The following is a 26819-nucleotide window of genomic DNA, read 5'->3' on the forward strand; positions in this document are numbered from 1 at the left end:
GTTACTAATCTAAATTAAATCCTTGCCTGTAGAGAAGCTTTTTATTATGGGAAGTGTGTGCCTCACTTGGAGTAGCTTGTGTTGGAAGATAAGACCACTGTCCCTTAGGTCAGGTACACCTTTTTCCCCCAGAGCAATTACGAAATGTCCCAAAAAAAGCTGAATTAAACTGTGTAGGAACCTCATCACTATTGATGGCAGAATTATAGACTATCTTTATATATTCTTTTAAGCATATTTCTTTAATTACATGAAATTAGGGTCGCACAAGTTTGCTGTATGATTTTCCATATAACAATGTGCAGTGAGGCACCTCTCACTCTTTTTAGACATACATGTAAATAGTCTGGACTAACATCAGGATAGCCTGATGCTTAACTTGGTGGAAATTATGATGGGAGAGGATGTAGCATAAGGTTTGGCATATCTGAAGTAGATTTGTTCTTAGGAAGGGTTTTAATATTTTCCATTCCAGAATCAATATTTGTATTTTAGAGTTAATCCTCACAGTTTCTATCACCTTTCATGAACATCTGAAATTCAAGGAAAAGGATTATTGTACTATATCAAGATAAGTAGTTTATCACGCTAGGGAGCTGTGGATCTTTTCTTCTTTTCATTAATACATTTTGTTTATTATTGCACTCAGAATCTTTTCTATGCATAGAGTCTATGTACACGTGAGACACACAAGTTAATTATATGACAGTGTACCATCTGACAGGATGGATATTTGAATCAGCTACTCTTTTTTTCTAAAAGAATCAAAATAAACTGCCAGCAGCTGGCAAATTGTTAGCTACCAGGATAGTTTACATTTTTACAAAATTATCTTAAATGTTCTTTTAAAGGGTCATAGATTTTACAGAATACTGCTAACTCACCTAATGATAACATACAGATGAGTCACATTTCTTTCAAGTAATTTATTTCTTACTGCTGTGTAGTAAATACATTAGTTAATTAAACATTAATAAGTTTTTTTGTGGTTTGATTTTTTAATTAAGGATCTTCAGGGGAAAATTGTGTGAAGGTCAGTCATAACTCAACACTAGTAAAAAGTGAATGATCGAGTTTTTTTTTTCTGAATTGATAGAGCAACTGCTTTCAGAGTAGCATGGCATTTGTCCAAGCCTTTAACTGAGGTTGATACAGTTGTATCTAAATGTAGCCTCTGCATTGTAATTGGTTTTACCATAAAGAAAAAACTATCAATAAACACCTTTACCAAGGCCAGGATATAACACTGTCTCAAGTTGTTGCACTGCAGGCAGATTTGTTTGCTGATATTATTAACCACACAGTCTTTTTTGTAAGCATATTTCACTTTTAGGTTTGTTCTTATGGTATTGTAAAATCGGCTGCTGAAAGATTCATAACTTTATACAAAGCCCATAAAGTATTGAAGTATTGTCATTAGAGATTTTCAAATTTTTTTTTAAGTTTTGTACTAAATTTTTAACAAAAAATTATATTAAAAACTTCTAAATTAAAAACTTTTAAAGTTTAAATTTAAAACTTTACACAATAGAATGTTTTTCTTGATATTTTAATTTCAATAATATAGTTATTATTGGTTTTTAAGAATAAACGTAATTCAGAACGCAACGCTTAATGAAGATATGCCTGGGAAGTCACATGAAGTTATTACATTTTCCTTGCTTGAATATTTAATTTTTTCTGACTTCCTAAGAGTTAATTTTATATCTGCTACATTGGATCATTCTCTTTGCAAAAATTATGAATTTTCTTGTGATATATTTTAGTGTTGGTAAAACAAGTTCAATTAACATTAGCAATTTTATTGAATAGAAATAGAATAAAAAATTAAAAACTTTAAATGCTAAATATTAGTTTTGACTTATTTTCTCCATTGTCTTTATTTACAGTTTTGAGTCTGATGGGTGCCTGAATATTATAAACAATGCCAAAATGAAACTCCTTGTCTTGGAGAGAATTGCAAATATGTGCACAGACAGGTCACCTTTCATGCACTTTCCATTCTTGTTACCTTCACAAAGCTACCAGTAAAAATCTTTGGGTTCTTTTATCTCGTTGGTATCTGTCAGCAATTCAGTGGAGTGAATCCATTTTTTCACTGAAGTCGTCAAGTATCTATCAGATAGGGGCAACTTTTTTTTCTGCCAATCTGGACAGCTTTAAAATGACAGCCTGACAGATGTAAATATGATTATTTAGGGAAAGCCTAAGGCAGCTTATTATTCTGCAGCTACTTAAAAGTAAAAAGCTTATCAATCAGATGAAGTTAAAAATGCCATTTATACTGCCAGACTTGAAAGAAAATAATAACTTTTCCTCACTGGAAGAAATAAGAAATATTGCAAATCAGAAAAAACTCAGACAACCCTAACCATTGGTCAGTGGCAATGTATGATGTAAGGCTGAAAACTGTAGAGAATGTTCATCACAAAAGCTAGTGGGAAATCAAATCCTGATCATGAGTTTATAGGTTTGTTTGTCTTTCATTTCTATATTAAGAAATGCAGTACTTCTGAAATGAATCAGTAGTATGAGTAAAAATGTTATAAGTAGATATTTGGGTGAATGTTTCAGCTTTCAAACATAGGCTACAGGACTGGGAACATTTTGAAGTAAGAATAAATGAAGGATTGAGAGCATTTTTTATTCTAGTCACTGGTTACAATCTACATGACACCACTGTGATTGCCATCCCCAGTCTCCAGCCCAGCTACAGAGGAAAGGGGATTTCCACTTGAGCAGGAATGTTGCAGCCCTCCCTTACTGCCAACCTTCTCCAGTTGCACAAGGAACTGAAATAATGAGACAAGCTTCAAATGCCACATGATTGGAGTTGTTAGCAGATGAGCAAGTCTGCTGGAAAACCTTGTTAACATTATTAATTCAAATTGGAAATGTGACTGACCTGTGTCCTGTGTCCTTTACACTCAGAATGAGTATAAAGCTTAGCCGTGTAAATTAATCCAAAGAAATGTCACTGAGAAAGAGCAAAGCATTACAAAACAGAGGATTAAAAACCTTGAAAATATAGGCAATAATTAAATAAAATTTTAAAAATTCTCATTATATTTTCTTGTTTCAAAATACAGGATTACTAATAGCTGATAAACTATATGAGAGTGTGGCCTTGAATATATTATGGTATCAAATGTTAACAGATTGATCTATTCAGTTGCTGCCAAAGTATTGGTTTTATCTTTATACTATTACATTTTAAAATTTATGTTCTAATATTTACCTCCCTCTTTTCCTCCTACATATTTCCATGTCACTGTGCTATTGTAGATTCCTCTCCATGTCTCTTCCTTTTTTCCTACTTACTTTTTTTTGCTGCAGACCTTTCAGCTTTTTATCGTGTTCTTCCATATGTAAAAGACCTTGGTCTCTGTTCTGTTCTCAGAAAAGAGAGGTCTTGTTTTCTCTCTGTACCTAGACAAACTAATTCTTCATACCTTTACTCTTGTAAGATGAATATCCAGACTCACCAGATGAATAAGCACACACTGGGAAAAAGGTTGAGAAATGGTATGTTTAAGTTTCACATGCTGTTAATTCAGTTTTCTGAAGATCTTTGAAGTTTCTTCATCCTTTTGTTCAACATGTATTTGACTTCTTTCATAGAGACATATTATTAAATCCCATTAGATAGCTGCTTTATATTATACAAGATAGGTAGTTTGAAAAGATTGCTAACTAAATATTCTTTTTAAGACTTAGTTAAGTAGTTATAAACTTTCTTTTACATCATGTACCTGTCAGTATGAAATACTTAAATTTTTATAGTGCTCCAAGATGTAACTTAAAAATAACATTAGCTCTTAACTAAATTTAAATATTTAATGATTAGCTAGGATTCTGTGTTTTCTTTTCCTCAATATTTACTGTTGCTCTGTGCTCACAGAACACTTTGTGTAGTCTTGATAGTGAACTAAGTATCTTTCCATCTGAACCAAGTTTTATTTTCTAAACTTGGGGATGAAGTTGCTTTCAGAATTTGCAAAACCACTGCACATTCAATCATAGAAAATAGGTGGTGCAAAAATAGGGGAAAGCATAAAAATATTAATAGAGAATCAATGGAACATCAGTATTTTTACCCTGAACAACACAAATAGTCAATCAGGATACTTAGAGCACGTCTTCACTTGTACAAAATGTTTTGCCTTCCAGAGCTCTTGCTGTGTTTTATTAATGAATAGTTGTAAAGCATTTTAAGAACTTAAAGCTATTAGACCAGAGAAAAGCATTTTATTATTGTTATTGTTAATTTGAAATGCTAATTAAAGGCATCAGAACATAATAATTTCCTTCAGATTGCTGGTTAAACTTCTTTTGTGGATTAATCATTATAATAAAAAATCCTTTACATTAAAATATGGTGCTTTGCAGGCTAGATATATTCCATTCACCTAGATTCAAAATGGCATTAAAAATTAGGCTTGATTTGGGGTTTTTGAGGATTACATCAAATAAGTCATGTGCAAATCAAAAAGTAAAACTTACCTGGAAAAGGAGTTTTCTGCCAGAACATTTCAAAGCAAGTATCTACCATCAAAATACTTACTCAAGTTACTTTGCAAGCCAGAAGGGGGGGATTCATCTGTCTAAGTTAAATTTGGCATTCTGCCTCTATACTTGATGAAGTTGATTAGCACCTAATTTGGACATCTCCTTTGACCCACCAGCATTGAATGTGCTTATTTTTCTTTATTGATTACAAAGAAAACTTGCCTTTACCATTTGCTGGTTAGACCTGGGGCTTGATCCCAGTCCAAAATTTAGGTGTATGAAATGTCTGATGCTTCTAACTGTTCTGGAAAAGCTGTTTCACTGTTAGGTTTATGTGGGGTTTGAAATTGCAGACTAGGATATTATTAATGTTTTACTAAAGAAATACACAACTTGTACGTAATTTGGATTTGTACTTTTGAAAGTCATTTGCATGCTTGTTAGCTAACTTGATGCAAAGAAAATGTAACTGCAATTAGGCAAATATTTCATTATTGTAAGGCTGAGAAGTGTTGTTGAATTAGCCTAAATTAAATACAATGCAATGCCTTCACTGCATGTAATGCATCACTCAAGTGAATCTAGTTTGCAGTGTCTTTTTGTAGTGAAATTCAGTTCAGTAACTGCCTGGTCTGAAAATACTGAATATAAACTTTCAGTGTAGATAGAAAAGAAACTAGTAAAAATGCTAGACAAAACCATCTGATAAATTTTGTTGTGCTGAAAAAGTGTCTCAAAATTTTTCTGGTTTCCTTCATTACTTCTATACAGTTTTGCCTATTTAGAAATCTTCTATGCTAGCATGCATTTTTTTCACATAAAAAAGTAATGCTGAACTCCAGTGTGAAATGTTTCTAGTTTTCTGTCAGACAGCACTGGCAAACTCACAGAAGAGCCTGGATCAGAGGTTTCCAGGACTATCTTGAGTCTGCCTTTGCTTGAGTGAAAACCTAAAACTATGGTTTATTGACTTTTTTTATGGGTATTTTTAATAGGTACTTATGAGCATGTTGGTCTAAGAAGGACAACAGGGATGAAAATATTCTGCAGTATAGTTTTCTATTACGTTTTTAAAAAATAAAGCTTCAGTTTAGAATATGGTCAGACGCCAGTACTTACAGTGACTACTGACATATTATGAACTACAAATTTTACGAAGTTACATATTTTTCACTGAGAATATTACTTTGAAATTTAATCTGTATGTGTGTTGTCCTTTACTCCATTCATGGTTGATGTAACACTAGCCAATTCAGGCCAGTTTAGTGAAAGGTTGCTATTTTTCAATGTCATCTTAGCACCAAGTGTATTCTATTTGATTTGAGTGTGTATAATAAAAAATAGCAGAATATATTGACTAGAGTGTACAAGTCAGGTTCCTGTTCTTAACTCCATGTTCAATGCAAGCTGGAAAGTGGAAACAAGATGAAGTTAACAGGAAAAATACAGCTCCCAGTGGAGCCACAGCTGAGCGTTTTCTGTTCATTTATGTAAACTCAGTGTAGACCACACATCAGACTGTGGCCTATATTGGTTTATCCTGAATATATTCTCAGCACCATTACCTGCATCTGATACTGTGACAGACAAAATTGTGGCCTGAACCCAATCTGTGGGAACTGCATCATGAAAGTTCCTTTTTAGATGTTTGTGTTAAAAATAAAAATTGAAACATGTGGCTATTTAACAGCAAAATATATACCCTTTTCTTAGAATAAATATTTTCAAGCATTTTACCTTTTGCAAGCATTAGCCTAAATGAATAAATGGTAGTCTAATTTTAGGCAATCCATTTTGTCTTTCAATCTGAAACATTGGACAAGTTTATGCTTGCTCTTTCCACAGTTACACAGTTCATATTTGTCACAAACATGAAAAAAGAAACAAAGTTACTTGATTTTCACCAAATTTCTGCAATAACCATTTTCCAGAATTTTATGTGGTAGCTACTTAATTTTCCTTTCTGTAAATGAAGTAAGGAAGAAAAAAATACATCTGTATATATTTCATCCTTTCTGTCACTGCTACATTCCTGATGATCTTTTCCAAATCTGACTGACACTGGCAATCTATGCTGATTTTGCTGAAATAAATCTAGTTAAATGTAACATACATGCAGACTTATGCCATGCAATAGATATACAGGTGGTTAAATGAGTATAAAATCCAGACCACATGTAGAGGACATTCAGAAATCTATAAAACTGATATATTTGAATCAGGATATATGGTATATCTGCTAATAAGGTTTTTTACCACTACCTAAATGTACTAATTCTAAATTATCTGTGGATATAAAGTCAACAGACAGACTAGGGAATAACCAAAAAAGCCTTTTTTGTAAATGTTCATATCTGAGACAGAGAGTAGCCTACAGTTTCTATGGCACAAATTTTTAGACAAGCAATAAAAGAAAAACAATGGGCTGCTTTTAATAATTGCAGGTTATAGGTTACAATTTTTAAACACTGTTGCTCTGAGATCAACAGTGGCTGGTTTTGTATCAGTTCCTGGTGGTTTTGGCTTTTGTTTTGTTTCCTTAGTTTTTTGGTTTTTTTTTTTAATTTGGATCATTACTGTGCTTTGAAATTAATTCATGCAACTTGTGCACTTGTTAGGCTTTGGTTAACATCAGTGAGTGGTCTTGGCTTACACAAGTAGTTCTAATTTCAGATGAGACTGAACTGGGAAATGCACTGCAGGAGAGTCGTGTGTGTACTTCAACACAGAGTGTTCAACCTGCATGTGGGACTAATTTAGAGCTAGTCAAGGCCTTACCCTCTGAAATGTGTTTGTTGTACCGTAATTGTCCAACTCCAAAGTTCTGTTTTTTATGCATTGCAGTACTTGCTAGGATGGTGTGAATTGAACAAATTATTTTTGGTTTTAGTTTTGTTGTGGTTTTTTTTTTTTTTTTTTGAGACAGGTTTTCTTCTTTTGATCCACATTTTGTCTTTTTCCTGTGGAGCATAGGTTTCATGGGATTTTCGGTTCAGAACTTCATTAAAACAACAAAAATCAATGGTGAAAAACCTTACTGAAGTATGAGTATAGTTGTTCTGGCAGAAGACATTAAATCTAGCAAAGCTTGATTTTGTTTTTTTCAGGAAAGAACAGTAACAATTAGAAGACAGACTGTAGGAGGATTTGGATTAAGTATAAAGGTAAGATGATTTTTTTTAATCTATTTATAGCATATTGCATAGAGCCTGTCATTGTATATAATCAATGTAACTGTTAATTACTGCAAACTATTTTAGAGGACTAGAAACAAGACAGGAAACATACTCTTGTATGTTAGATACTGGCCCAGCAACCAGAATTATGCTGACCTATGGAATGGAAAGCAATCATTCCCTTAAAATTCAAGCTGACCAACTCTGTAATTAGGTTTGATATAGGAGTTGAGAAGTATTTTCAACTGTATAGACTGCACTTGTGTTCAGCTTCTCTCTAATTTAAATAGTTATTAATGAATGCTAAATTACAGTGGCAGGCACATGGAACAGCCAATAAGTTCATCATCAATTCTGCTAGAAAGAATATCACATTAATCCACTGCAATTTATTAGTGGGCCAGAAAGTGTATTTGCATGCTTGTATTTATTTTTCTGTAGATCAAGCCCAGACAGCATTTTATCATGTTACCATGTTTTTGCCTTTGTCAGTAAAGTTTAAGAATGTATACAAGTGAAGGTGATCCTTTTTAGGAGAGGGAGGAAGGGTTAATTATTTTTTGTCGTTGTAATCTATGATTTTGAAAACCTTACTTTAGCTTTGAATCTGAGTGTAGACAACACAAGATTAATTTTATCTTCTAAACACAGCAGTTCTCAGTCTCAAGATAGCAATGGAAAAAATGAAGTGTTCTTCACATGAATGTGAAGAGGCCTAAATTATTCATATAAAGTGAAAGTATAGATTTTCCTATGAACATCTGCTAGTACTGACCTTATAAATGACTCATAAGAGAGATTAATGTGCATTTGTGTTGTCATTGATAAGAATATGACTGAATAGAAATAGTATTTTTTAAAAAATGTTTTAGTGTGCTTGCTGTTATCTTGTTGACCCATGAGGACCTCTGTTCAAGGAAAACTAATTGCTATTTTGTCACTAAAGTTCTCCTCAGTTTGGTCAACAACATTATTTTTTTTTCCCCCTTTGGTGTCATTATATGTTACAGTATCAAGTATGTGGGTAAATGAGGTTTTATTTAGATGCTGCTAAGAAATAACTGGTTACAGGAAAGACTTTAGATGATTAAGGAGCAAATTTCAGGACTCAATAAACTTCATTTTTACATATACATTACAATGAGTTATCACTTAGAATTAATGTTGCTGACAGTCTCAAGATAATATTATTTAAGTATTATGTACATTGCATAAAATAAAATATAATTTAGAAATATAAATTAAATAGTTAATGTGCAATGGTCTTACTTAAATTAGTGGAGTTGTGTTATTCTTAACTTTTTAGAGTAAGATATTTATTTTCTAGGGTTATTTTATATCATAGATACTTTCATCAAAATTAACCAAAGTATTGAAAAGACGAAGATAGATAAAGCCAGGTGTGAATAGAAAATTTCTTATTTTTTGAAATAACTGGCAATCAGGTGATGAAATCCCTTCAAAAATGTCATTAAAGAGCAGAGTTCTCTTTAAAAAAAGGAAACTCAAACTTGCTTGAATGGCATAGATTAGATAATGAAAATGACAAATTGAATTCTGTGGTCCAGGATGTTCTATCAATGTGTTTCAGGTAGTATGATTTATTACTTTAAAATTACTTACTTTTTTAAAAAAAATCAATGTATGTGTTACCTTTTTTGCTTGGTCCCTTTATTTGTAGTTCTACATTCCTACAAAGATGGATGAGCAGTTGGATAACCAGGACAATCTAAAAAAATTTTAATATTATCTAGTATTATATTTTAAACTATTGTGAGAAACAACTTAGAATGGGAACTTTTTAATAATTTTTATATTTTTCAGTTTAGTAGGCAAACCTTATGAAGACTCACTGAAATGGACTTTTTGCTTGTGGTATGAACTGATATGTCAGTTCCAACTACTCTAAAAAGTGCCAGTTTTCTGTTTAAAATGTGTCATTCAATCATGGTTTGCTTCTTGCAGATAAATAAAAGTTTGCTGCTGTGTTTTTGTTCTGTTCTGTAAGATTCTTGAACTTTAATAAAGAACTTCTATTTGTTATCAATTTTAAATAGAAATGTAATTATTTTGAAATTGTGCCAGAAAGTAGAGGTCTACAAGTCACCCTGAAGGAGTGAGAAGGACTGAAGCCCCTCCTGCTTGCGTCAGTAACTTCCACAGCTCCTCAAACTACAGTAGTTTCTGACTACTCCCAGACTAATTAAAGACAGGGGTTATTTGAAGACTTGCTTTCTGGCAGTGGTGTATGTCAGAGGATGCTGTTTATCTGAGGTGTTAATTACAGTAGTACAGTGATTAATGACACTGACTTTAGAATACTTGCTTGGGCGTTGTTATAAATTTGACTGATTTTGGCAATTGGGTCTGGGGTGTTATCATGTCTTTATTTTTCTGAGAACTTAAAACATCTATTTACTGTCAGAAATTTCACATAAAAAAGTCACCTTTCAGCTTTCTCTTGAATAAATTTTGAAAATGTCTTATCCTGCTGCAAGTATTTTGAACCCTTGGAATTATTCTTCTTCTGAAGAGCAGAGGACAAATTTTTAATAATTCCAAAATTATATTAATTAATTTTTTTTTAACTTGTCTTTGGGGGAAACTCTTCTTTTCTCATATAACCTGGGTATTCCAACTATATTTTAAAAATCAAAGATTTTGCTGACTGCTTTAAAAAACCCTGATTGTAAGGTTGATTTTTTTCCAAGACCTTCAGTTCTTTAAAAAATAGATTATAATCCACTCTCTTAGGGTTTGAAAACCGGGTGTTTGGCTGTATATCTTAGCTGAAGTTGGTGGCAAACCTGCTCTGGTTTGCACTCTTCTGAAGAAATTATTTTTTACTTTCCTTAAACCTCCAGTTAATTGTGTGTGAAGGAATAACCATGGACATAGATGTAGAATTTAGGAAGTGTAGTATTTCAGTCATTTATCACATCTCTGACAAGTTTGAGACGCAGAGCCTTGACAAAAGATGTTGCTCAGTTATTACTTCTGAAAGAGCATCCTGTTTTTCAATAATTGGAGTGTAGTGTTCCTGAAGAAATAGGCAACAGAATTGATAGTTCATTAAACAAATTGAGAGTTTTGGTTACAGTCTGACTTCTGGCTACCAGGACTCAGTACACTGTCATTATCCTGCCTCTGTTTTGGTCATTCTTTTAAGATGGTGAACAGCAGGACAGATCTTCTGAGATTGTTTGACTTTCCAATTTAACTCAATCAAAAATTCAGTGTCCAAAGACCTTAAAGCTATTTTCACTAGTGGAAATATTTCTTTTTAGTTTGAAGTCATAGTCCCCCACACTGTCTAACTCTGATGATGGTAAACATCCAACAATTCGTCTGATCTTTTATAAACTCTTTTTTTAGAAAATAAAAAAATCATTTCCTTATTATACTAGAACCAAAACCCCCCAGCCTTTGTCAATAAAAGTTGCTGTTTTCAATTGTCCTATTTTTCATATGTCAAAAACTTCTGAAAAAAATCCTCACACATAAGAACTGGGATAAGAAAAAAATCTTTAGGAGTGAATTGTGTGACACTTGGAAAGGAAGTGTGGGTGACCTCTCACCAGTAGAGGCCAACATTCAGGACTGTGACTTTCAAACAGCTGCCTCTGCCTCTTCTAGCAGGACCACATTCACAAGTGTGCAGAAGCTGTTATTCCAGGCTTATCCTTGTTTAAGAAAAAAATGACAAAGAAAGTTTGCTTGACAAAGATCCCTTTTAAAGTCTGGTAAAAGTTTGAGCCATTAAGTCTTCAACGCCACTATTTGATGTATTTCTGTCAGTCCTCTGGTCTGAGGTTATAACTACATGTCTGTACTAGAGGAAGAGAAAATTTAAAGCAGTGAAAAAGTTGCCTCTGTTCCCAGAGGTTTCTTCAGAAGAGTTTCCCTTGAGACTGTAAAAGATTTTAGACATGCATACACTGTTCCCTCTACAGGACACAGAATCAAGTATGGATAATGCAGGATGCAAGGCTGCAGTGTTTACCTGAAGTAGTATTCAACAAGATGTTGGCAGAATATATGTAATTTGCCACAAATTGCTAACAGTGACTGGGTATAGATAGCTGGTCAACTATTTGCTGTTTCCAGTTTCAATTTTTTGTTTCTTAGAATAGCAGGCATTACATCTTTTTACTAATTTAAAAAGAAGCATTCATACAGGTCAGACTTAGATGCAGTGAGAGGGGATAATTCTCTTCAGTAGGACACAACTGAAAGCTTCCTCAGATCTGTAGTGTAAATGGATTTAGGTGGATTCAGTACAATGAGAGAGGAACAATCATGTTGTGTGCATTGGAGGCTGGCTTAGTAATAAAAGTAATTTCCTATTTTAATGGAGTCTCTGGTCTAAGGAGGCAGAGAGGCTGTTTTAAACCTTACACTTCTTTTCTGGGCTTTAAATATCCTGGATAGTGCAACATGTGTGCAACATTGGGAGCTTAGGGAGAAAGTGACAGTTATTTTTTCTGTTTGTTTGAAAAATTTTGAAGAAGTTAAATTTGAATGTGACTAGAAAATTTGGAAGGTATAGGTTAAAACTTATAAGTTTAGTGAGCTTGAACTCATCTGCAATGAGGTCAAGTTTTACTGTTGCTGTTCTTCTGGTGAAAACTACTGAAAGATAATAAAAAAAAGAAAGAAAGATATTCAACAAATTACAATGCTACAATTTAATTAGTCTGAATACATCTCTCAGCCTAACTGAAATGATGGTAGCCTTTGGTTTTTGTGGAGTCAATACTCTGTCTGTGCTAGAAATACTGATATGTTCCGTGCTTGTAAACACTCATCTCGTGCAATGCCAGGAGAGCTTTACCTGTAGACACATAATTGTTGTAATATTACTGAGATCCCTATTAACTCAGTGTTTTTAGGGCCACTTGCATTGATAGCCACTAGCAAAAGGAGCATTTATCCTATTTAACATTCTGTGGTTTGAAAGGAAAATAATCTTTATTCCATTACAGAAAGAGTTGTTGAGTGCAGGAGTCTGTTCAGTTTCAAACACTTCAATATTGCATGAAGAAGGGATGTGTGCTGTTTCTTAGGGATTGAAATACCTATGTGAGTCCTTTTGACAGCTTAACACTGAGTACCTGAACCTAAAAAAGCCATCAATTCCAAAGTAAAATCTGTCTGCTGAAAAGAAGAGTAAGCAAACCCTAAACCAGGATTCCTAGGCAAAATTACAGTGTGGCAGGCATTGGTTTCTGGTGACCTGAATTTGTACGGCTTGCATTTGAGTGCGTGCTTTGATAGTCTTGGCGGACGAAAATGTATTTGTGTCTCTCTGTATATTTGCCTTCACCTTCCTTTGAATTTCCTTTTCATTTGATTTATTTTTATTACTCTGTTCTTAAGCACCATAAATGTTTCCAGTCCCAACAGGATAAATTGAATGAAGCAACAGCATTGAATTGTTGTTGAACTGTTGAAACTATCATCTGGTTTTCCTTTATTTCTCCCCATTTATTGAATACCTACTGTTCCATTTCTTAATGTTTCTTTTTCTATTCCTTGTTACTTATGCCTGTGCTTTCCTCACTCTTTGTGCTTGTGTGACAGACAGAAACAGATAAAGGCTGCTTTTGAGAGGAAAAGTGCTAACCTTCTTTCTTGTGCTTTTGTTTACTTCCTTCTTGCCAGCTTGAAAACTAAACGGTCACAGTGTGGTTGCCATTGTAGTTGGATGTCCATTCTGCTTTTACAGGACACGTCATACGTTAGGCTCTCCAGAATTCACAGAAACTGATGTCCTTTTCCTTCAGTTCTGGTAGAGCTCTGGTAGAGCACTTACTGAGCTAATGATGGCAACTGAGAACTTCTTTATGTGAGACAATAAGGAATTCATGACAATCAAGTGTTCATTAAAAAAAAGAGGAAGTGCAGAATCAGAGTTATTTGCTCATATCTTTAAAAACTGCATTTACAGAAAGGGGAAAATATAGCTTTAAACTAAAATATATTTTTAGTGACTGACAAAGATTATCATTTATTCTGCTTTCAGGGTGGAGCAGAACATAATATTCCAGTGGTCATTTCTAAGATTTCCAAAGAACAAAGAGGTAAGTATCAAGTGTCAGCTTATTACATTGTACTTTAATGTTCCCTTTAAAGAAAGATGTATTTTATCTTGAGATTCTTCAATCAGTGTTAAACAAACACTATTGTTGGACCCTTTCTCTCCCATGTCTTTATGATCTCTCTTCCTCAGAAACTTTTTCTGAAAAAGCACAGAATTGATATTTGAAATAGTTTTTAAAGTCTTCAACATATATATATATATTTTAGAAAAGATTATTGTAAAGCATTATTTTAAGATGAGAAATAGGAAGATATTGATAGAATAAAAAAGTTTAAAAATTTAACAAAAGACAATGATTTAGTGGCTTTGACTTCCCAGTAGTTATTTCCTGGAAGCTACAACAGATGAAATGTTTGACTCTTAAATTATGGTAACACAGCAGGATAATACATGACTTTTTAACCTGGTTAGTCAGATAGTATTGAGACAGGGTACTGCATAAAGTCTTGACCATACTTATTTTCAATAATAACAGAGCTGGTGCTGAATTTCTGTATTGTTTTTAACTGGCAACATTTTGAAATTATTGGAAAGATTTATGGATAACAGCTAAACCTAGCTGTTTATATAGCTCAAGATGTATACAATTATGAGGGAGGGAGGTTGTCAACCACTATTAATATTGTGTACTTATTATCTTTATTATGTTTGTATGTATTTGTGTAAGGCCAGAAATGCAAACTTAGACACATTTCCCTCCATCTGTAATACAATAATTCTAGAACTCAGCTTCTCCTCAACTAAAATGTGCCAGCATGAATAAAAAGAAGTCTCATATTCACCCACTCAAATAAAGAGAGGTATGGAAGAATCAGCATATTGAGAGCCAAAAGCCAGTTAGGTGACTAAAATTGAAATTGAAAGTTAGATGTGAATATTGGAGTTAGGGAGAATGAGTAGCATGGAATGAGCCCCTAAGGAAGGCAATAAGGCTAACCTTAGTAAGTTATACTTGTGATTACATTCTTTTCAGTATACATGTAACTAATAAATTAATATGTTGAATGTATTACATGTAGTATCTATTAAAATGCTATTAAGCACTGCAGGAAAAATAAGAAAGATATACTGAAGTTTAATTGAGCATACTGAAGTGCAATTTTATTTCTGCCACAATTTTTTTGCTGCAGTAGCTGTTGCAGTGTTTCCAGCCCCATTACCTAGCTGTGATACAGTCTTCATTACTGCTTTCAATAAAAATACTGCTAATTTTTAGAGAGCTGGTTTTGAGGGACATCTCTTTTGTAGGAGACTGGTGTCTTGAGATGTGAAAAGCATCATGCTGTATTCCTGGACTAGAGAACTTTGTTACAGAAAATGCTGTTTGACCCAAAGCCTATGACTCAAAATAAATCCGAATGTCTGTCCTGGAATAATTTCATCATCCATTGTTAAATATAGCTAATAAGACCATTCCTTCAAACACAGACTTGAGTATCAGCATTTATGTCAATATTGATTCCAGTTTTACAGCTCATGTAAATAAGTAAAGTTTTTGAATCAAGTCTGATACTAGGTTTTTTCAGACAGTATCTTCTGTGATGGTATGGAATAGGTAATAATCTCATCTAATCTGTTAATACCCTTAATTCTCATGTTAAGGATTATTAATGTCTTTATAGACACTTAACAAATCCATGTTGTATTTCTGGTATGCTTATAAAGTGTATTTAAATGAGATAGCTCTGAAATGGGACACAGTATTTAAAAATTGGAAGTGTAAAATTAGATTTTATAAATGTCTTTGTGATGCAGCTTTATTTTAAAAATCACATTCAGTTTTCCTGGTGATTTTTTAAGAGATATTGATTTTCTAGTTCTACAGTGTATGTAAGTGTTATCCAGCATCAATAATCCCTGTTATTGATCAGAGTTTATCAAAGATGCAGGAGCTAGAGGGTCCTTTGTCTTTGATAAAAGCTTAAAAAATTAAATTTGCTATTCATAAATAGCTCTGGAGTCTCCATGTTTCTTTTCTCTCTTTGTAAGAAATGGTTGTTTACAGGCAAATAGGACATAGTCCTGCGTAATTTTCTATTCAGAAAAATATGCCACACCTTACCAGAATGTCCTGAAAGGTGCTAGTAACTGATGGATGAAGATTCATAGTCGTGTGCTTGGGCTTTTTTATACTGATACACCAGTATTTTGGGTTTAAAATAGAAAATACAAGTAATTTATTTGGACATTTTATGTTGGGGTTTTTATCATGTTTTTCTTTGAAATTTTAAAAGGTTATGCAAAAGCAGTAAATTAAATAAGACTTCATGTACCAGCAAGGTTGGATGTTTTGTACAAAGTAAGTGAAAAATATGCTTTCTGTTTTCAGCGGAACTTTCAGGTTTGCTCTTTATAGGAGATGCAATTCTACAGGTGAGTAAAACTGCAAATTATTTTGGCTGTATTTTTCTAGAAAAGTGAAATGAAATCTATGCTTATGAAATGTAGAGTAAGTCTTTTCTTTATCTTTTTAATAACAGATTAATGGAATTAATGTGAGAAAATGCAGGCATGAAGAAGTGGTGAGCTTTTCTGTTTTTTAGTCTACTTTTTGTCTTTTGTAGTTGCTGAAATGATAGTGTATGCTGATAGCAATGCAGTGGTGTCAGCTGTTTTATTGTTATTCCTAAACAAATATGACTGTACCTTCTAACATGACAAGCAACAAAGTGCAATCTTTTCTTCCTAAATCTGTGTAATTGCTCTTCTCAAATAGGCTTTTCTATATTAAAGGTGATTGTTTTATTATGAAGATTTGAGCTGTACATATTCCAGCATTTCTTCTTCCGGCTAATAGCTGCCAAATTTCAGCAGTGCTGCACCTTTCTGGCTGTGTGGGGTCATTTTAATTTCAACAACTGTAATTTGCACTGTGTTGGATATTTGTTGTTTGGTTGCTTTTAATCCTATTTAAAAAATGAGAGAAAACTGTTCATCTGCTACTCATCCTCTGGCTGTTCCATATGAGGGTGCTCTTCTTTAGTTAACATGCTGTCATTTTGGGTATAAAATAAAATTTTATTAAGGAGATTTGTTCCAGAGAAGAAATTTTTGAGTGTCTGTAGTAGGCTGATTCCACTGGTGAATCAGTGCTAAATGCATCATGTACTTTCATCATATTTGACTTTTTGACTCTTCTTAAGTACTTTCAGAAGCAGAAAACCCTTTATTTTTGAAAACAATGCCAGAAGTTTGAAGATTACCAAAGAAATTACCTTTAAATTCTATTTAGCTCAATAACATTTGTATCTGTGTTTTTAAAATAACATAGCACTCATATATTTGAAAACTTATCTTGCTGACTCTGCCAATTCAAGGACTCTCTTGGTGTTTCATCCAGCATTCTGCTATATGACAGATCATCAGACATGTGCTGTTCAAGCATAGAAAGCAGAAGTTAATAAAGATGAAGTTCTGATGAACAAGTTCAGTGCAGACTGAAAGATTAGATCACTTCATTAGTCTTTGGAGTGCTTTTGCACACTTGTTTCCTTTTGGAAATCTGTACTGCAAATCCTTCTTCACTCTTCAGAGCCTTCATCATGCCCCCTTCTGTATATACTGGCTAATAGTTGTATTTATATTGCTTTTAAGTTTTGTCTGTGCAACAGCGATCAGGTTGTAAATATTTTATAAGTTTACTGCAGTAGATTTGTTTAATATGCATTAATATGGCAAATATCTCAGTGGGATTTAAATGTTGGGATTTAAATATTGGAATTACAAAACATGAGAAAGATGTGTAGCCTTGTACACTTGAATGCCTGTTGGAAACTAGTAAGGATGTCAGGATTTTATTTTCTGTTTCCTGAGACATTCTCTTAACCCTCAAATTGATACATAAATCTGTTGGGTATTTATGATAAGGTTGAAACCCATTCACGGGAAGAAAAGAGATTTTGGAAAAGCTGAAAGGGGGGATTGACACAGAGTAGCAAGTGTTATCATGTTAAATTTTTATTTATACCTTGTTTATCTAACATAATCCACTTCTTAAGCTCCCTGTAGATAATTCTCTATGAATAAAAAACCATGGTAGCTTACCAGTTTTGAATGTGTATTTATGTATTTGCAAATGGTTTATGAATTTAGGAAGCAAATTTTAAATTAAATCCTTATTTTAACTAAGAATAGTTTTTAATATTTATTAGAAAATATTGACAAATATTTAAATAGGATCAAATGTCCATATGACATTTTACAAACTAAAATATGCATAAGAGTTATAAATATATAATATAAATAAAAAGCCAAAGTAAATGTACTCTGATAGTCCTTTTTTTTTTTTTTTTCCAGAAACATTCAGTGTTACATGCTACATATTTATGGAGTAAATTTATTGTAAAGCTGCTGTGGTGATAATATATATAGTTCTGCATTTTGCAGAACTCTATATAGTGAATATAGTATATAGGGTTTAGGCTTAGCCCTCAGTAAAGAGAAAATACATCAACCGGTGTGCCAGCTGAGTCACAGGTCAGGTTTTGCCTGGAGAACGTCCTTTGCAGCTTGAGTTGTTCCAGAACTTCTGTCATGTGGGGTCTTTATCAAATACAGGTTCTGTAGCTTTAACCTTGAGGCAATGTAGAGAAAATAGAAGTGTTTGGGGCCTAGTTGCTTGCAGCAGGGCATTGAACAGGAGTTGAAACTTAATTTTCAATTCTTATTGCATATGTGTACTTTGGAAATGGCTCTGGAAGACACCTGGATTCGTAGCTTTGTTTTGTTCTAATTTGTTCTGTACCTAATCAAGGCTTAGCAGGTACAATGTTTTGTACGGATCTGTTAGTGTTTGGATTGTCTTAATGTCTTAGAAAATATTCATTGTAAACCAGTGTGTGATTTTTTTTTTTGGTGGGTAACGCTGAAGATACCTGTAGAAAATTCAGACTCATATCTGCAGTGTGACTCTGATGAGCATTCTTTCTTTTTCTACATGCAAAACCTGTTGCAACTTGTGGAAACTTTTTAAGCATATGTCATATCTTCATAGCTCTGCAGTGAAAAAACTGTGGCATAATCACTGCAGCCTGTTGTAAGAAACTAATGATTAGTTGACCCTGGAATGTCATCTTGCTTTACTGATAACCATATTATGTATAAAATTGTTTGAGTTTCAGAATTAGGTTGTTTAATGAAACTCATGACATGTTTCATAGCTAGGAGAATCTTTTTCCAATATACAGGAAATGTAAGTTAATGTAGTGTGCACTTGGTTGTCTTTATTATCTTTCATTACTTCTGATATACATGATAGATAGACAATAGATAGATAGATAAATAGATAGAGAGAGAGAGAGAAAGAGAGAAAGAGAGAGAGAGAGATTTATAGCCTCACAGAAGCATAGATAGGTAGGTTTAGTCAGTTCTTAGTATACCTTACTGGAAGCCTTTACATGGTTTCTTTCTTTTTTTTTTTTTTTTTTTAAGCTTCAGGTGAATCACTTAATCTTGATCTTAGTCTTTGATAGAAACTCATCATGTGTTTTCATGGTATGAACAACATTTTCACCTTCTACAAGCAGAAAACTGTCAGCTTGTTGTTTCTCTTGGGTTGGAAAGAGCTCCAAGTACAGCATAACATTGCTTCACTCTTGATATTCTCATGTGGTAAGGTAAAGTCAGACTCTCTCTGGTGAAGCATCAGTACAGGAAGAGGCTGTGGAAAAAAATAAACTAGCAATTATTTAAAAAAATATCTCTCTCAACATCTCTCAAACTGGCAGTTCCAGCCCAAAAAATCTGATATGAACTTGTATGTAGAACAAGAATCCATCAACTTTGTGCTGTTTTTACTCAGGATGTTTTTATTTTTTCCTTTTTAATATACTCTCCTTTAAATTTTACAACAAGAATTTTAGAAGGCTGAAATTAGAATTATTCACAGACAGACCTATGAGTTTCAGCTTTTTTCTAATTAATAAGGTCCAACAATGCATAGCTTGTCAATCTACACGCCTAGTGGATGTGATAGTCCACCATAAGAGATATGATTATTCCTAAGGCTGGAAATTAATGTATTTCTAGCTTTTACCTCCATTTGTTGTCCAAACATAAAGATGGATGGACAAGCACCAACATAATACTGTTGTATGGATGTTTTTGTGTTCTGGATCTAGCTACTGCATCACTAAAAATTGACAAGATTTTGGGAGAGACTGAGAGGCCTTTGAGGCCACTTCTGAGTGGCTACAAGTAGGAGAGTCTGTCATTTCAGCTGGATATTACCAAAATCCTTGTGTTGGATCTACTGTTCAGGGTTGTAGTGCACCAAATCATCTAGAGCCAAGGTAGAATTCCAGCTGAATGAAGATTATGTTTAATATTGTCTCTGTTCTTAATGTTGTGAATAAAATATCTCAGGTAGTTTCAATAACTATGGCTACATATCTCTTTTGATCTTAGCATCTAGGTTTTTTTTCTCTTAGGAAACAGAAGAAATTAAGTGACTATGAATATAAAGTAATTTCTTATTTCTTCTGTTTGGGGAACATTCAGGGAACATTTCAAATGAAAAATGATAGCTTGCATGTGTCAGTTAATGTGGCATTTGGACACGCCTTGAAAAGTAACAGGAAAAGCTTGGGTAGTGGCAGGTACCTATAAAGACAGAATAGATATTCATGCTTTGGTGGATTTTATGTAAAAGTAACTACAATATTTAGCACCGTGGTTTAATTCAGCCACTGCTTGTGTTTAGCACAAGACACCATTCTGTCCATCAGAACAACCTGACCTCAGATGTCCTTGTGCACAGCACTGAATCTTTTGCTTCCTCCTTTTCTCAAAATTCACAGCAGGGCTGTAACTCTCCCGACTCTCTGTGAGTTACTTATGTTACGTGAAAATGACAATGTAGGGATTGTTGTTTCTTAACTTCAGTCATCTGCAGCTAATGAAACTCTGGTCTTTCTCTTTAAAACTGTGGTCTTGTTCAAACTGATTTTTAAAACTCATTATGAATAGTTTTGGCAATGTTTTTTGTAAATGTTTTGAAGCAGAAGAATGGGCATACTGTATTTTAATAAACCAAGTGATCTGAAATCTCACTCCATCTTGACTTTGCAGATGTGTCTTTTGATAAATTATGTTTTTGTCTTATCTTTGCTTCCTTAACTATGAAACAGAGACCCTAGATTATTATTGGATTTAGCTATCTGACTTCTATGTAGTACTTCTGAATCTTATGGAAAAGTGTCTCTGCATTAATATTTTGCTGTTTCATGAAGTGGTAACAGCAACCTGCAAACACAGACTTCCTTGTGTTGCAGAGATCCTGTACTTTATAACTCAAGGCACAGCCATTTAATCCTTTCCCCTCTAGACAGAGTGGCGACTTTAAATGTGGAAGCTGCACAGTCGGTGCTTCTAAGACTATAATCAATCTGCAGTTTTTAACTTCTGAATTTAAAAGTGAAATGTAAACTTTCTGGAAATCCAATACTTTCATTCTTTCTAATGCAGGTGCTATTTTCTATCTCAGACTTGAGTAATAATAATAATAATAATAATAATAATAATAGTAGTAGTAGTAGTAAACTGATGTCACCTTAGCTACCTTGGCATAATTGATGAAAATACCTGTTATTGAATATCCTAATGCTTATGAAATTTGAACTAATAATAATCTGTCAAATATTTCAGCACTGATTCAAAATAGGTGTTCATCAAGTAGAAAAAAAAATTGCAGCTGTAAGTAGTCTACTGTTTTCAGCTGTGTGGTGGAAATTCCTGGAATCTGGATATATCCTGGAATAGTATTCTTAATATGTGTTCTGCTTTTCTAATCTGGTTTAGCTATTTTTTTAGTGTTCAAATAATTTTTTTAATTGTGCCAAACTCAGTAAAAGCTTGAATTAATTCAAGTACTATAATGTTAGACTTTTAAAATAAGTTAATATGTTGCTATTCTTACTAATTTATATTTTCATTTCTTTTTCTCAAGATACCAGTAAATCTATTAGTCATTTTATTAAGATTTCATCTTTTAAAACTACTCATCATTACTGCTGAGTTTTAATAGAAGGGAGTAGAACATGCCATCATGACAAATACCAAGCCTACATGATTAATAGTGTTATTTCCTTATTACATAGCTACGGTCCTCAAAGCAGAAATCCATTAAGGTTTAGTGGGATAGAGTGAAAGATTGAATCACCAGTTACGGCACAACATCCTTCAAATAACTGCCCTTGGTTCCTCCTTTGTCATACAGGTCTATTAATTCTGAAAGCCTGAGCTGAAAAGAAAAGAAACAGTTGAGGAGTGGATTTAAAGTGTTTACCATCAAATATGCTTTGTTTGTGACCTTGTTTTCTTTGATATTTTTACTGTAAAAGTTCAGGTTTCTTGGCTCCCTTAGGAAACAAATTAAAATATTTTCACGTTTATTTGTACATGTGTGCACTTTACCCTCCAAATGACTTTTTGAAATATTTCATTCTGCATGGCACCTCCCTGTTGTGGAGCTACACCTCAATTTGACTTCAGTTCAGGTGCCCAGTGTTTTTCTTTCTGGGTATAACCTCCACAAGGCAGAAGAAGTAAACAGACACAAAAGACTCCAACTTAATGTAAGAAGAATGAAAACTCCTATGGGCATGGAAATTATCTTCTCTGGTCACTATTAAGATTTAATTTACTCAAAAGAGCTAGAAAATACTGTCCAACTGGCATCAATTACATTTTCTTTAAATGGGTAACAACCATATAATATAGACTGAAAGAAAATGTTTGCCTCTAAAAGACAACTTCTGTATTTCTAATGCCTTAATGTGGAGAGCAGTGGGAAGAATAGAGCAGATATACTCATTTAACTAACCAGGAGGAGTCACAAGAAGGAGGAATGCTCAAAGAAGTGCAAATGTGCACACACACAGTCTTCTGGCAGCAGTCTTTCCAGCAGTTAAAATACATGATTTAATTCTTCAGAAATGTCACTGTTTCTGGCTATAGTAAAATCCAGTGGGTGCCAGGAAAAAAATTTTAATCCAGGGGTTATTTAACACCTGTACGTATTTTTAGGTCTTTTACTCTCTACATTGGGTCTTTGTCTTTTGACAGTTTGTTCGGTGGAGGAGGAAGAGGAAAGGAGAATGGACTCTATATAATTTTTCAATAGTATCCAGTGTTGGCCTGTTCCAGCCAGATACATGGAGGTTTCCAGATGGCCCACCCCATACTTCTCAACCACTAGTATGGTACAGTATGGTACTGATGTTTTGGTATCTGTTTGTCAGCACTGGGCCTATTTCTGGATGGTTTTTTTTGTTTTTTTTTTTTTCTTTTGCCCTGATAGTACTGATGTTATTATACAGGTTCAGTTTGGTAGGACCTGTTTCTTGTTAGATGTTTTGGAAGACTGTGGCCAGTAAAATAGTTTGCACTAGTAAGAGTTTCACAGATCACAAGAACTTCTGTGCAGGTTTGATAACTGATGGAAGAAACTCTTCATTAAAAATTACAACAGTTACATGTTCCCTAGATTTTTTGTGCAGAGACCTGCAAGAGTTATTTCCCTGTGCTCTAAATACTTTTCTGAGGAAAATGGGAAATGGTCATTCCTCAGGCTGAATTGGCATTACCAGGATAATGGCATATATCTTTAAATGTGATCTAGAAAATGTTCATAACTCTATTCCACTTCACTTGCCCTTGTCAAGCCAGTAGTGATTGAGAGCATTTAAAAGATTCTAATTGTGCTGACTTGTTTAAAGGAATGTTCAACGGACTGTTCTACATGAAAAACCTCCCATATTTAAGTATTGGCTTGCAGTAGGAAGTGATGAGGATTTTCCAGATTTTCTGAGATGCCTTCCCTTCTTACACCATTCTGAGTGGGATGTCATTATGTAGTAAAAGGATAGACAGGCATGTTTCGCAGGATCTTCACCATTTCTCAGATGTCTTGAGGTTATTTTGAAATCTTTTGTTGAATGTTCATGGGGAATCAAATATAAAACGTATTCAAAATCCCCTGTGCACTTCAGGTCATGTGTGATATCTGAGTCAGTGATTGCGGAGAAATGTTGGTGAGAGCTAAAGTTTACCATAATGAATGCTAACAGATAAAATATTTTGTTTAAATATCCATCACCATGAAAGATTACAAGTTTTCACAGGCTGTATCAAGCATCTTTCTATCAATCACTAAGTGGGGTTATAGTGTAAAGTGAATCACCTGCACAGCAATGGCAACAATAAATCTGTAAAACAAATTTTTTATTTATTTCCCAATTAAAACACTGCGAGCTTTGGAAATTGAATACATTAAGACATTTAAATTTTTAATTTTACTTTTGCAACTGCAGATTTTAGTATTCCAGGATCTTTATATCTCAAGAAGAAAGTGGAGGCATGCTTTGTTGAATCTAAGCTTATGTATAAAATGTTCATTAGATATCATGGAGTTATGTAGCATCAGCAGTTTTTTTCTTATTTTCTGAATTTTTCATAGAAAGTGAGAGCACAGAAAAAATTGTAAAACTAGAATTATTAAGGCTTGAGAGGCTTGAACTTTCTAAAAGTGAAGCCTATAGTTTGTGCATTCATTTGTAATACTTTGGTGTAATAACCTAGCAGCAATGTAATAGAATTATACAAATCATTCTGGTTTTCTTTTGTTGTTGATGTCGCAAATTTTGTTTCAGAAAACACACTCACTCTGTACAATAGACGATAAATTATTGGTTTTATATGATTTTATAGTCTAAGATGGTAATTAACTGCTGGCAAGAATGGATTTCTGTGGTGTTATTGCTTAATTAAGAAAATAAGAAAAGGTAAAAAAAGGATCGCAATCGGATAAGTAGCCTAATCAGTTTTGATTAATATATAAGATCTATGCATAAATTTCAAAGTTACAAAGACCTCATGCTATAAACTGATTAAAACTGTAATTCAGCACTTTTTTGTCATTGTGCTGAAATACAAATTATCTTTTTTACTTCTTTGGCATTATATGCTAATCTTTTTTGTTTCTAAAAATACCTATAAATGTTCTCCAGTTAATTAAAATACAGCCTGAGTACCTCCAAATCCAGTTTTGCCAAGACCTTTAAGATCGAGACACTGATAAAAATGATCTTAAAAATGTTAAGGCAATATGAGTTTTTAAAATTTCAAATTATAAATGCATTGGATCCCAGTTCAGCAGAATACGTATGTATTTGCCTGAAATTATGAATATATGTGTTTTAGTAAGTTGGGGATTTCTTTCTTACAAACATTTTTGAAGGACAAAATAATTTTCTCAACTTCAACTAGATGCAGTGCAATTAATCTGGAGCAGAAAAACTGCCAATGCATTAAATGGCACGAAAATATGTTACAGAATCACAGAATTCTTAGGTGTTTTCTCAGCTGAGAACTTTTCCCACTGGGCACTTTCCCTGAAGTACTAAAATATCTTTCTCAGAGATTAGATTCTGAGCAGCCAAGAAGCCTAGCAGAATTAACTGCTTATATTGATCTAATACATTACTTCAAATACAAATTTGTCCAAGATTTTTCTTTGTCATATTGAAGTTGATAACATTTAAAACTGAAAAAACAAGAATAGGTTCATACAGTAATATTTATTCAAATATAGAATTAGAATTTGATTTCAAACTCTTTAGGACAGCTTTTTATTCATTTTTCATGAGCATTTATATTCTGGTCCCTGATTAGTGTGACTATTCATGAAAACTAAGTTTTAAGGTCATATTTGCCAACAGCAAATTTTATATTGAATATGTAAATGTGAAATTTACTACTAGCTGTGTATTTGACCCCAGCCTTGCAATGGGATTAGTGTGAGCAAACTCTTGTTCTGGGAATGATCTTTCTTTTTTCCCCCAGACCTGGAGCTCTGCGTAGTCAGGCAAAATGTTCAAGCCATGCAATGCTTGTATTGTTTTCAGCAATCATAGACATATGTCTGTTCATAAAATGTCTTAAAATTTAAGACTGTACTTTAAAATGCTGTGTCAACTGTATTTTTTTTCACTTTTCAAGCATTAGGAACAGGAACAATAGCTGGCATGTTATACAGTCTGGTAACGTGTATGCATTTCAAATACTACTAATGAGCCTTTCAAAAATTGCAAACATAAAAAATTCTACTTGTTTGGTAACTTTCTTAGAAATTTCATATAGAATTCAACCAGGAGAGCACTTTTTTCTGGTAAATTTGAATTGTGGGAACAATTTGAGTAAAAGAGCAGGAGATTAGTATATATTTCATAGATGATTAAGCAGCTTCATTGTTTTGTTAATAATCAGGTCAAAACCTCAAACCAGTCAAGATCATTACTATAATAAGAAAAAAAGTGCATTATGATGAACTATGAAAAGAAAGAATTCCAAAATCTTTAAATGAGTAATTTGATTAGAGTTATTTCTTCCTGTTGAGGAGTACACATTACCTGAAAAATCCGGAGACCTTAATTCCAAGTTATTGTTTAGTTTCTGTCACAGTTTACTAGGAAAAAAAACTTCCACTTTTTATTCTGTTTTGATTTTTACCCTTACTTAAAGAAAAAAAAAATGTTGGAAGAGCACGACTTCTGTATGAGGCTTTCTTTTAGTATAATGTCTTCCAGCAAAAGAAAAATAGATACCCATTCATAAAGATGTTTCTAGTGATCTTTATTCCAATTGTAACTGGATAAGTCTAGGAATCATGCAGCTAAATGGAAAATTGTGCTTTATTCTGTGCATATCGCTGATTATTTTTCTTTGTGTAACATGGGTAATGCCTTTAGCCTTTTGCTATATTTTGTATTTCATGTGACTTTTGTATAGCGAGTGGAGAGTCATAAATGCTAGGTCATTCTTCTAAGGTGTTCCTGGATAATAGCTAAGGTGTGGCTTTTGGTTTTGAGAGATGATATACAATATTTTTTCTTCAATTCAGCTCATGATTATGTGCTGGATTATGTTGTTTCTTCTTACACTGTTGGATAGATCATGCATTATACACTCTTATTTTATTTTCTAGAACAGTCATTGCATTATTATGCATTGTATGCTATAACACTTTCAGGCCA

General features: G+C 33.4%; 1 protein-coding gene across 1 annotated transcript in view; it reads left to right on the forward strand.

The window, feature by feature from the left end:
* The window catches only part of SNTG1 (syntrophin gamma 1), a 312845-nt gene that overhangs the window by 172285 nt on the left and 113741 nt on the right, over window positions 1–26819 (forward strand). Inside the window, exons 4-7 of the mRNA XM_066330927.1 lie at window positions 7617–7673; window positions 13711–13768; window positions 16118–16161; window positions 16269–16310. Coding sequence (XP_066187024.1) covers window positions 7617–7673; window positions 13711–13768; window positions 16118–16161; window positions 16269–16310 — 201 coding nt within the window. The remainder of the gene's footprint in view (window positions 1–7616; window positions 7674–13710; window positions 13769–16117; window positions 16162–16268; window positions 16311–26819) is intronic.

Source organism: Sylvia atricapilla, chromosome 1, assembly GCF_009819655.1.
Source record: "Sylvia atricapilla isolate bSylAtr1 chromosome 1, bSylAtr1.pri, whole genome shotgun sequence".
Classification (NCBI taxonomy): Eukaryota; Metazoa; Chordata; class Aves; order Passeriformes; family Sylviidae; genus Sylvia; species Sylvia atricapilla.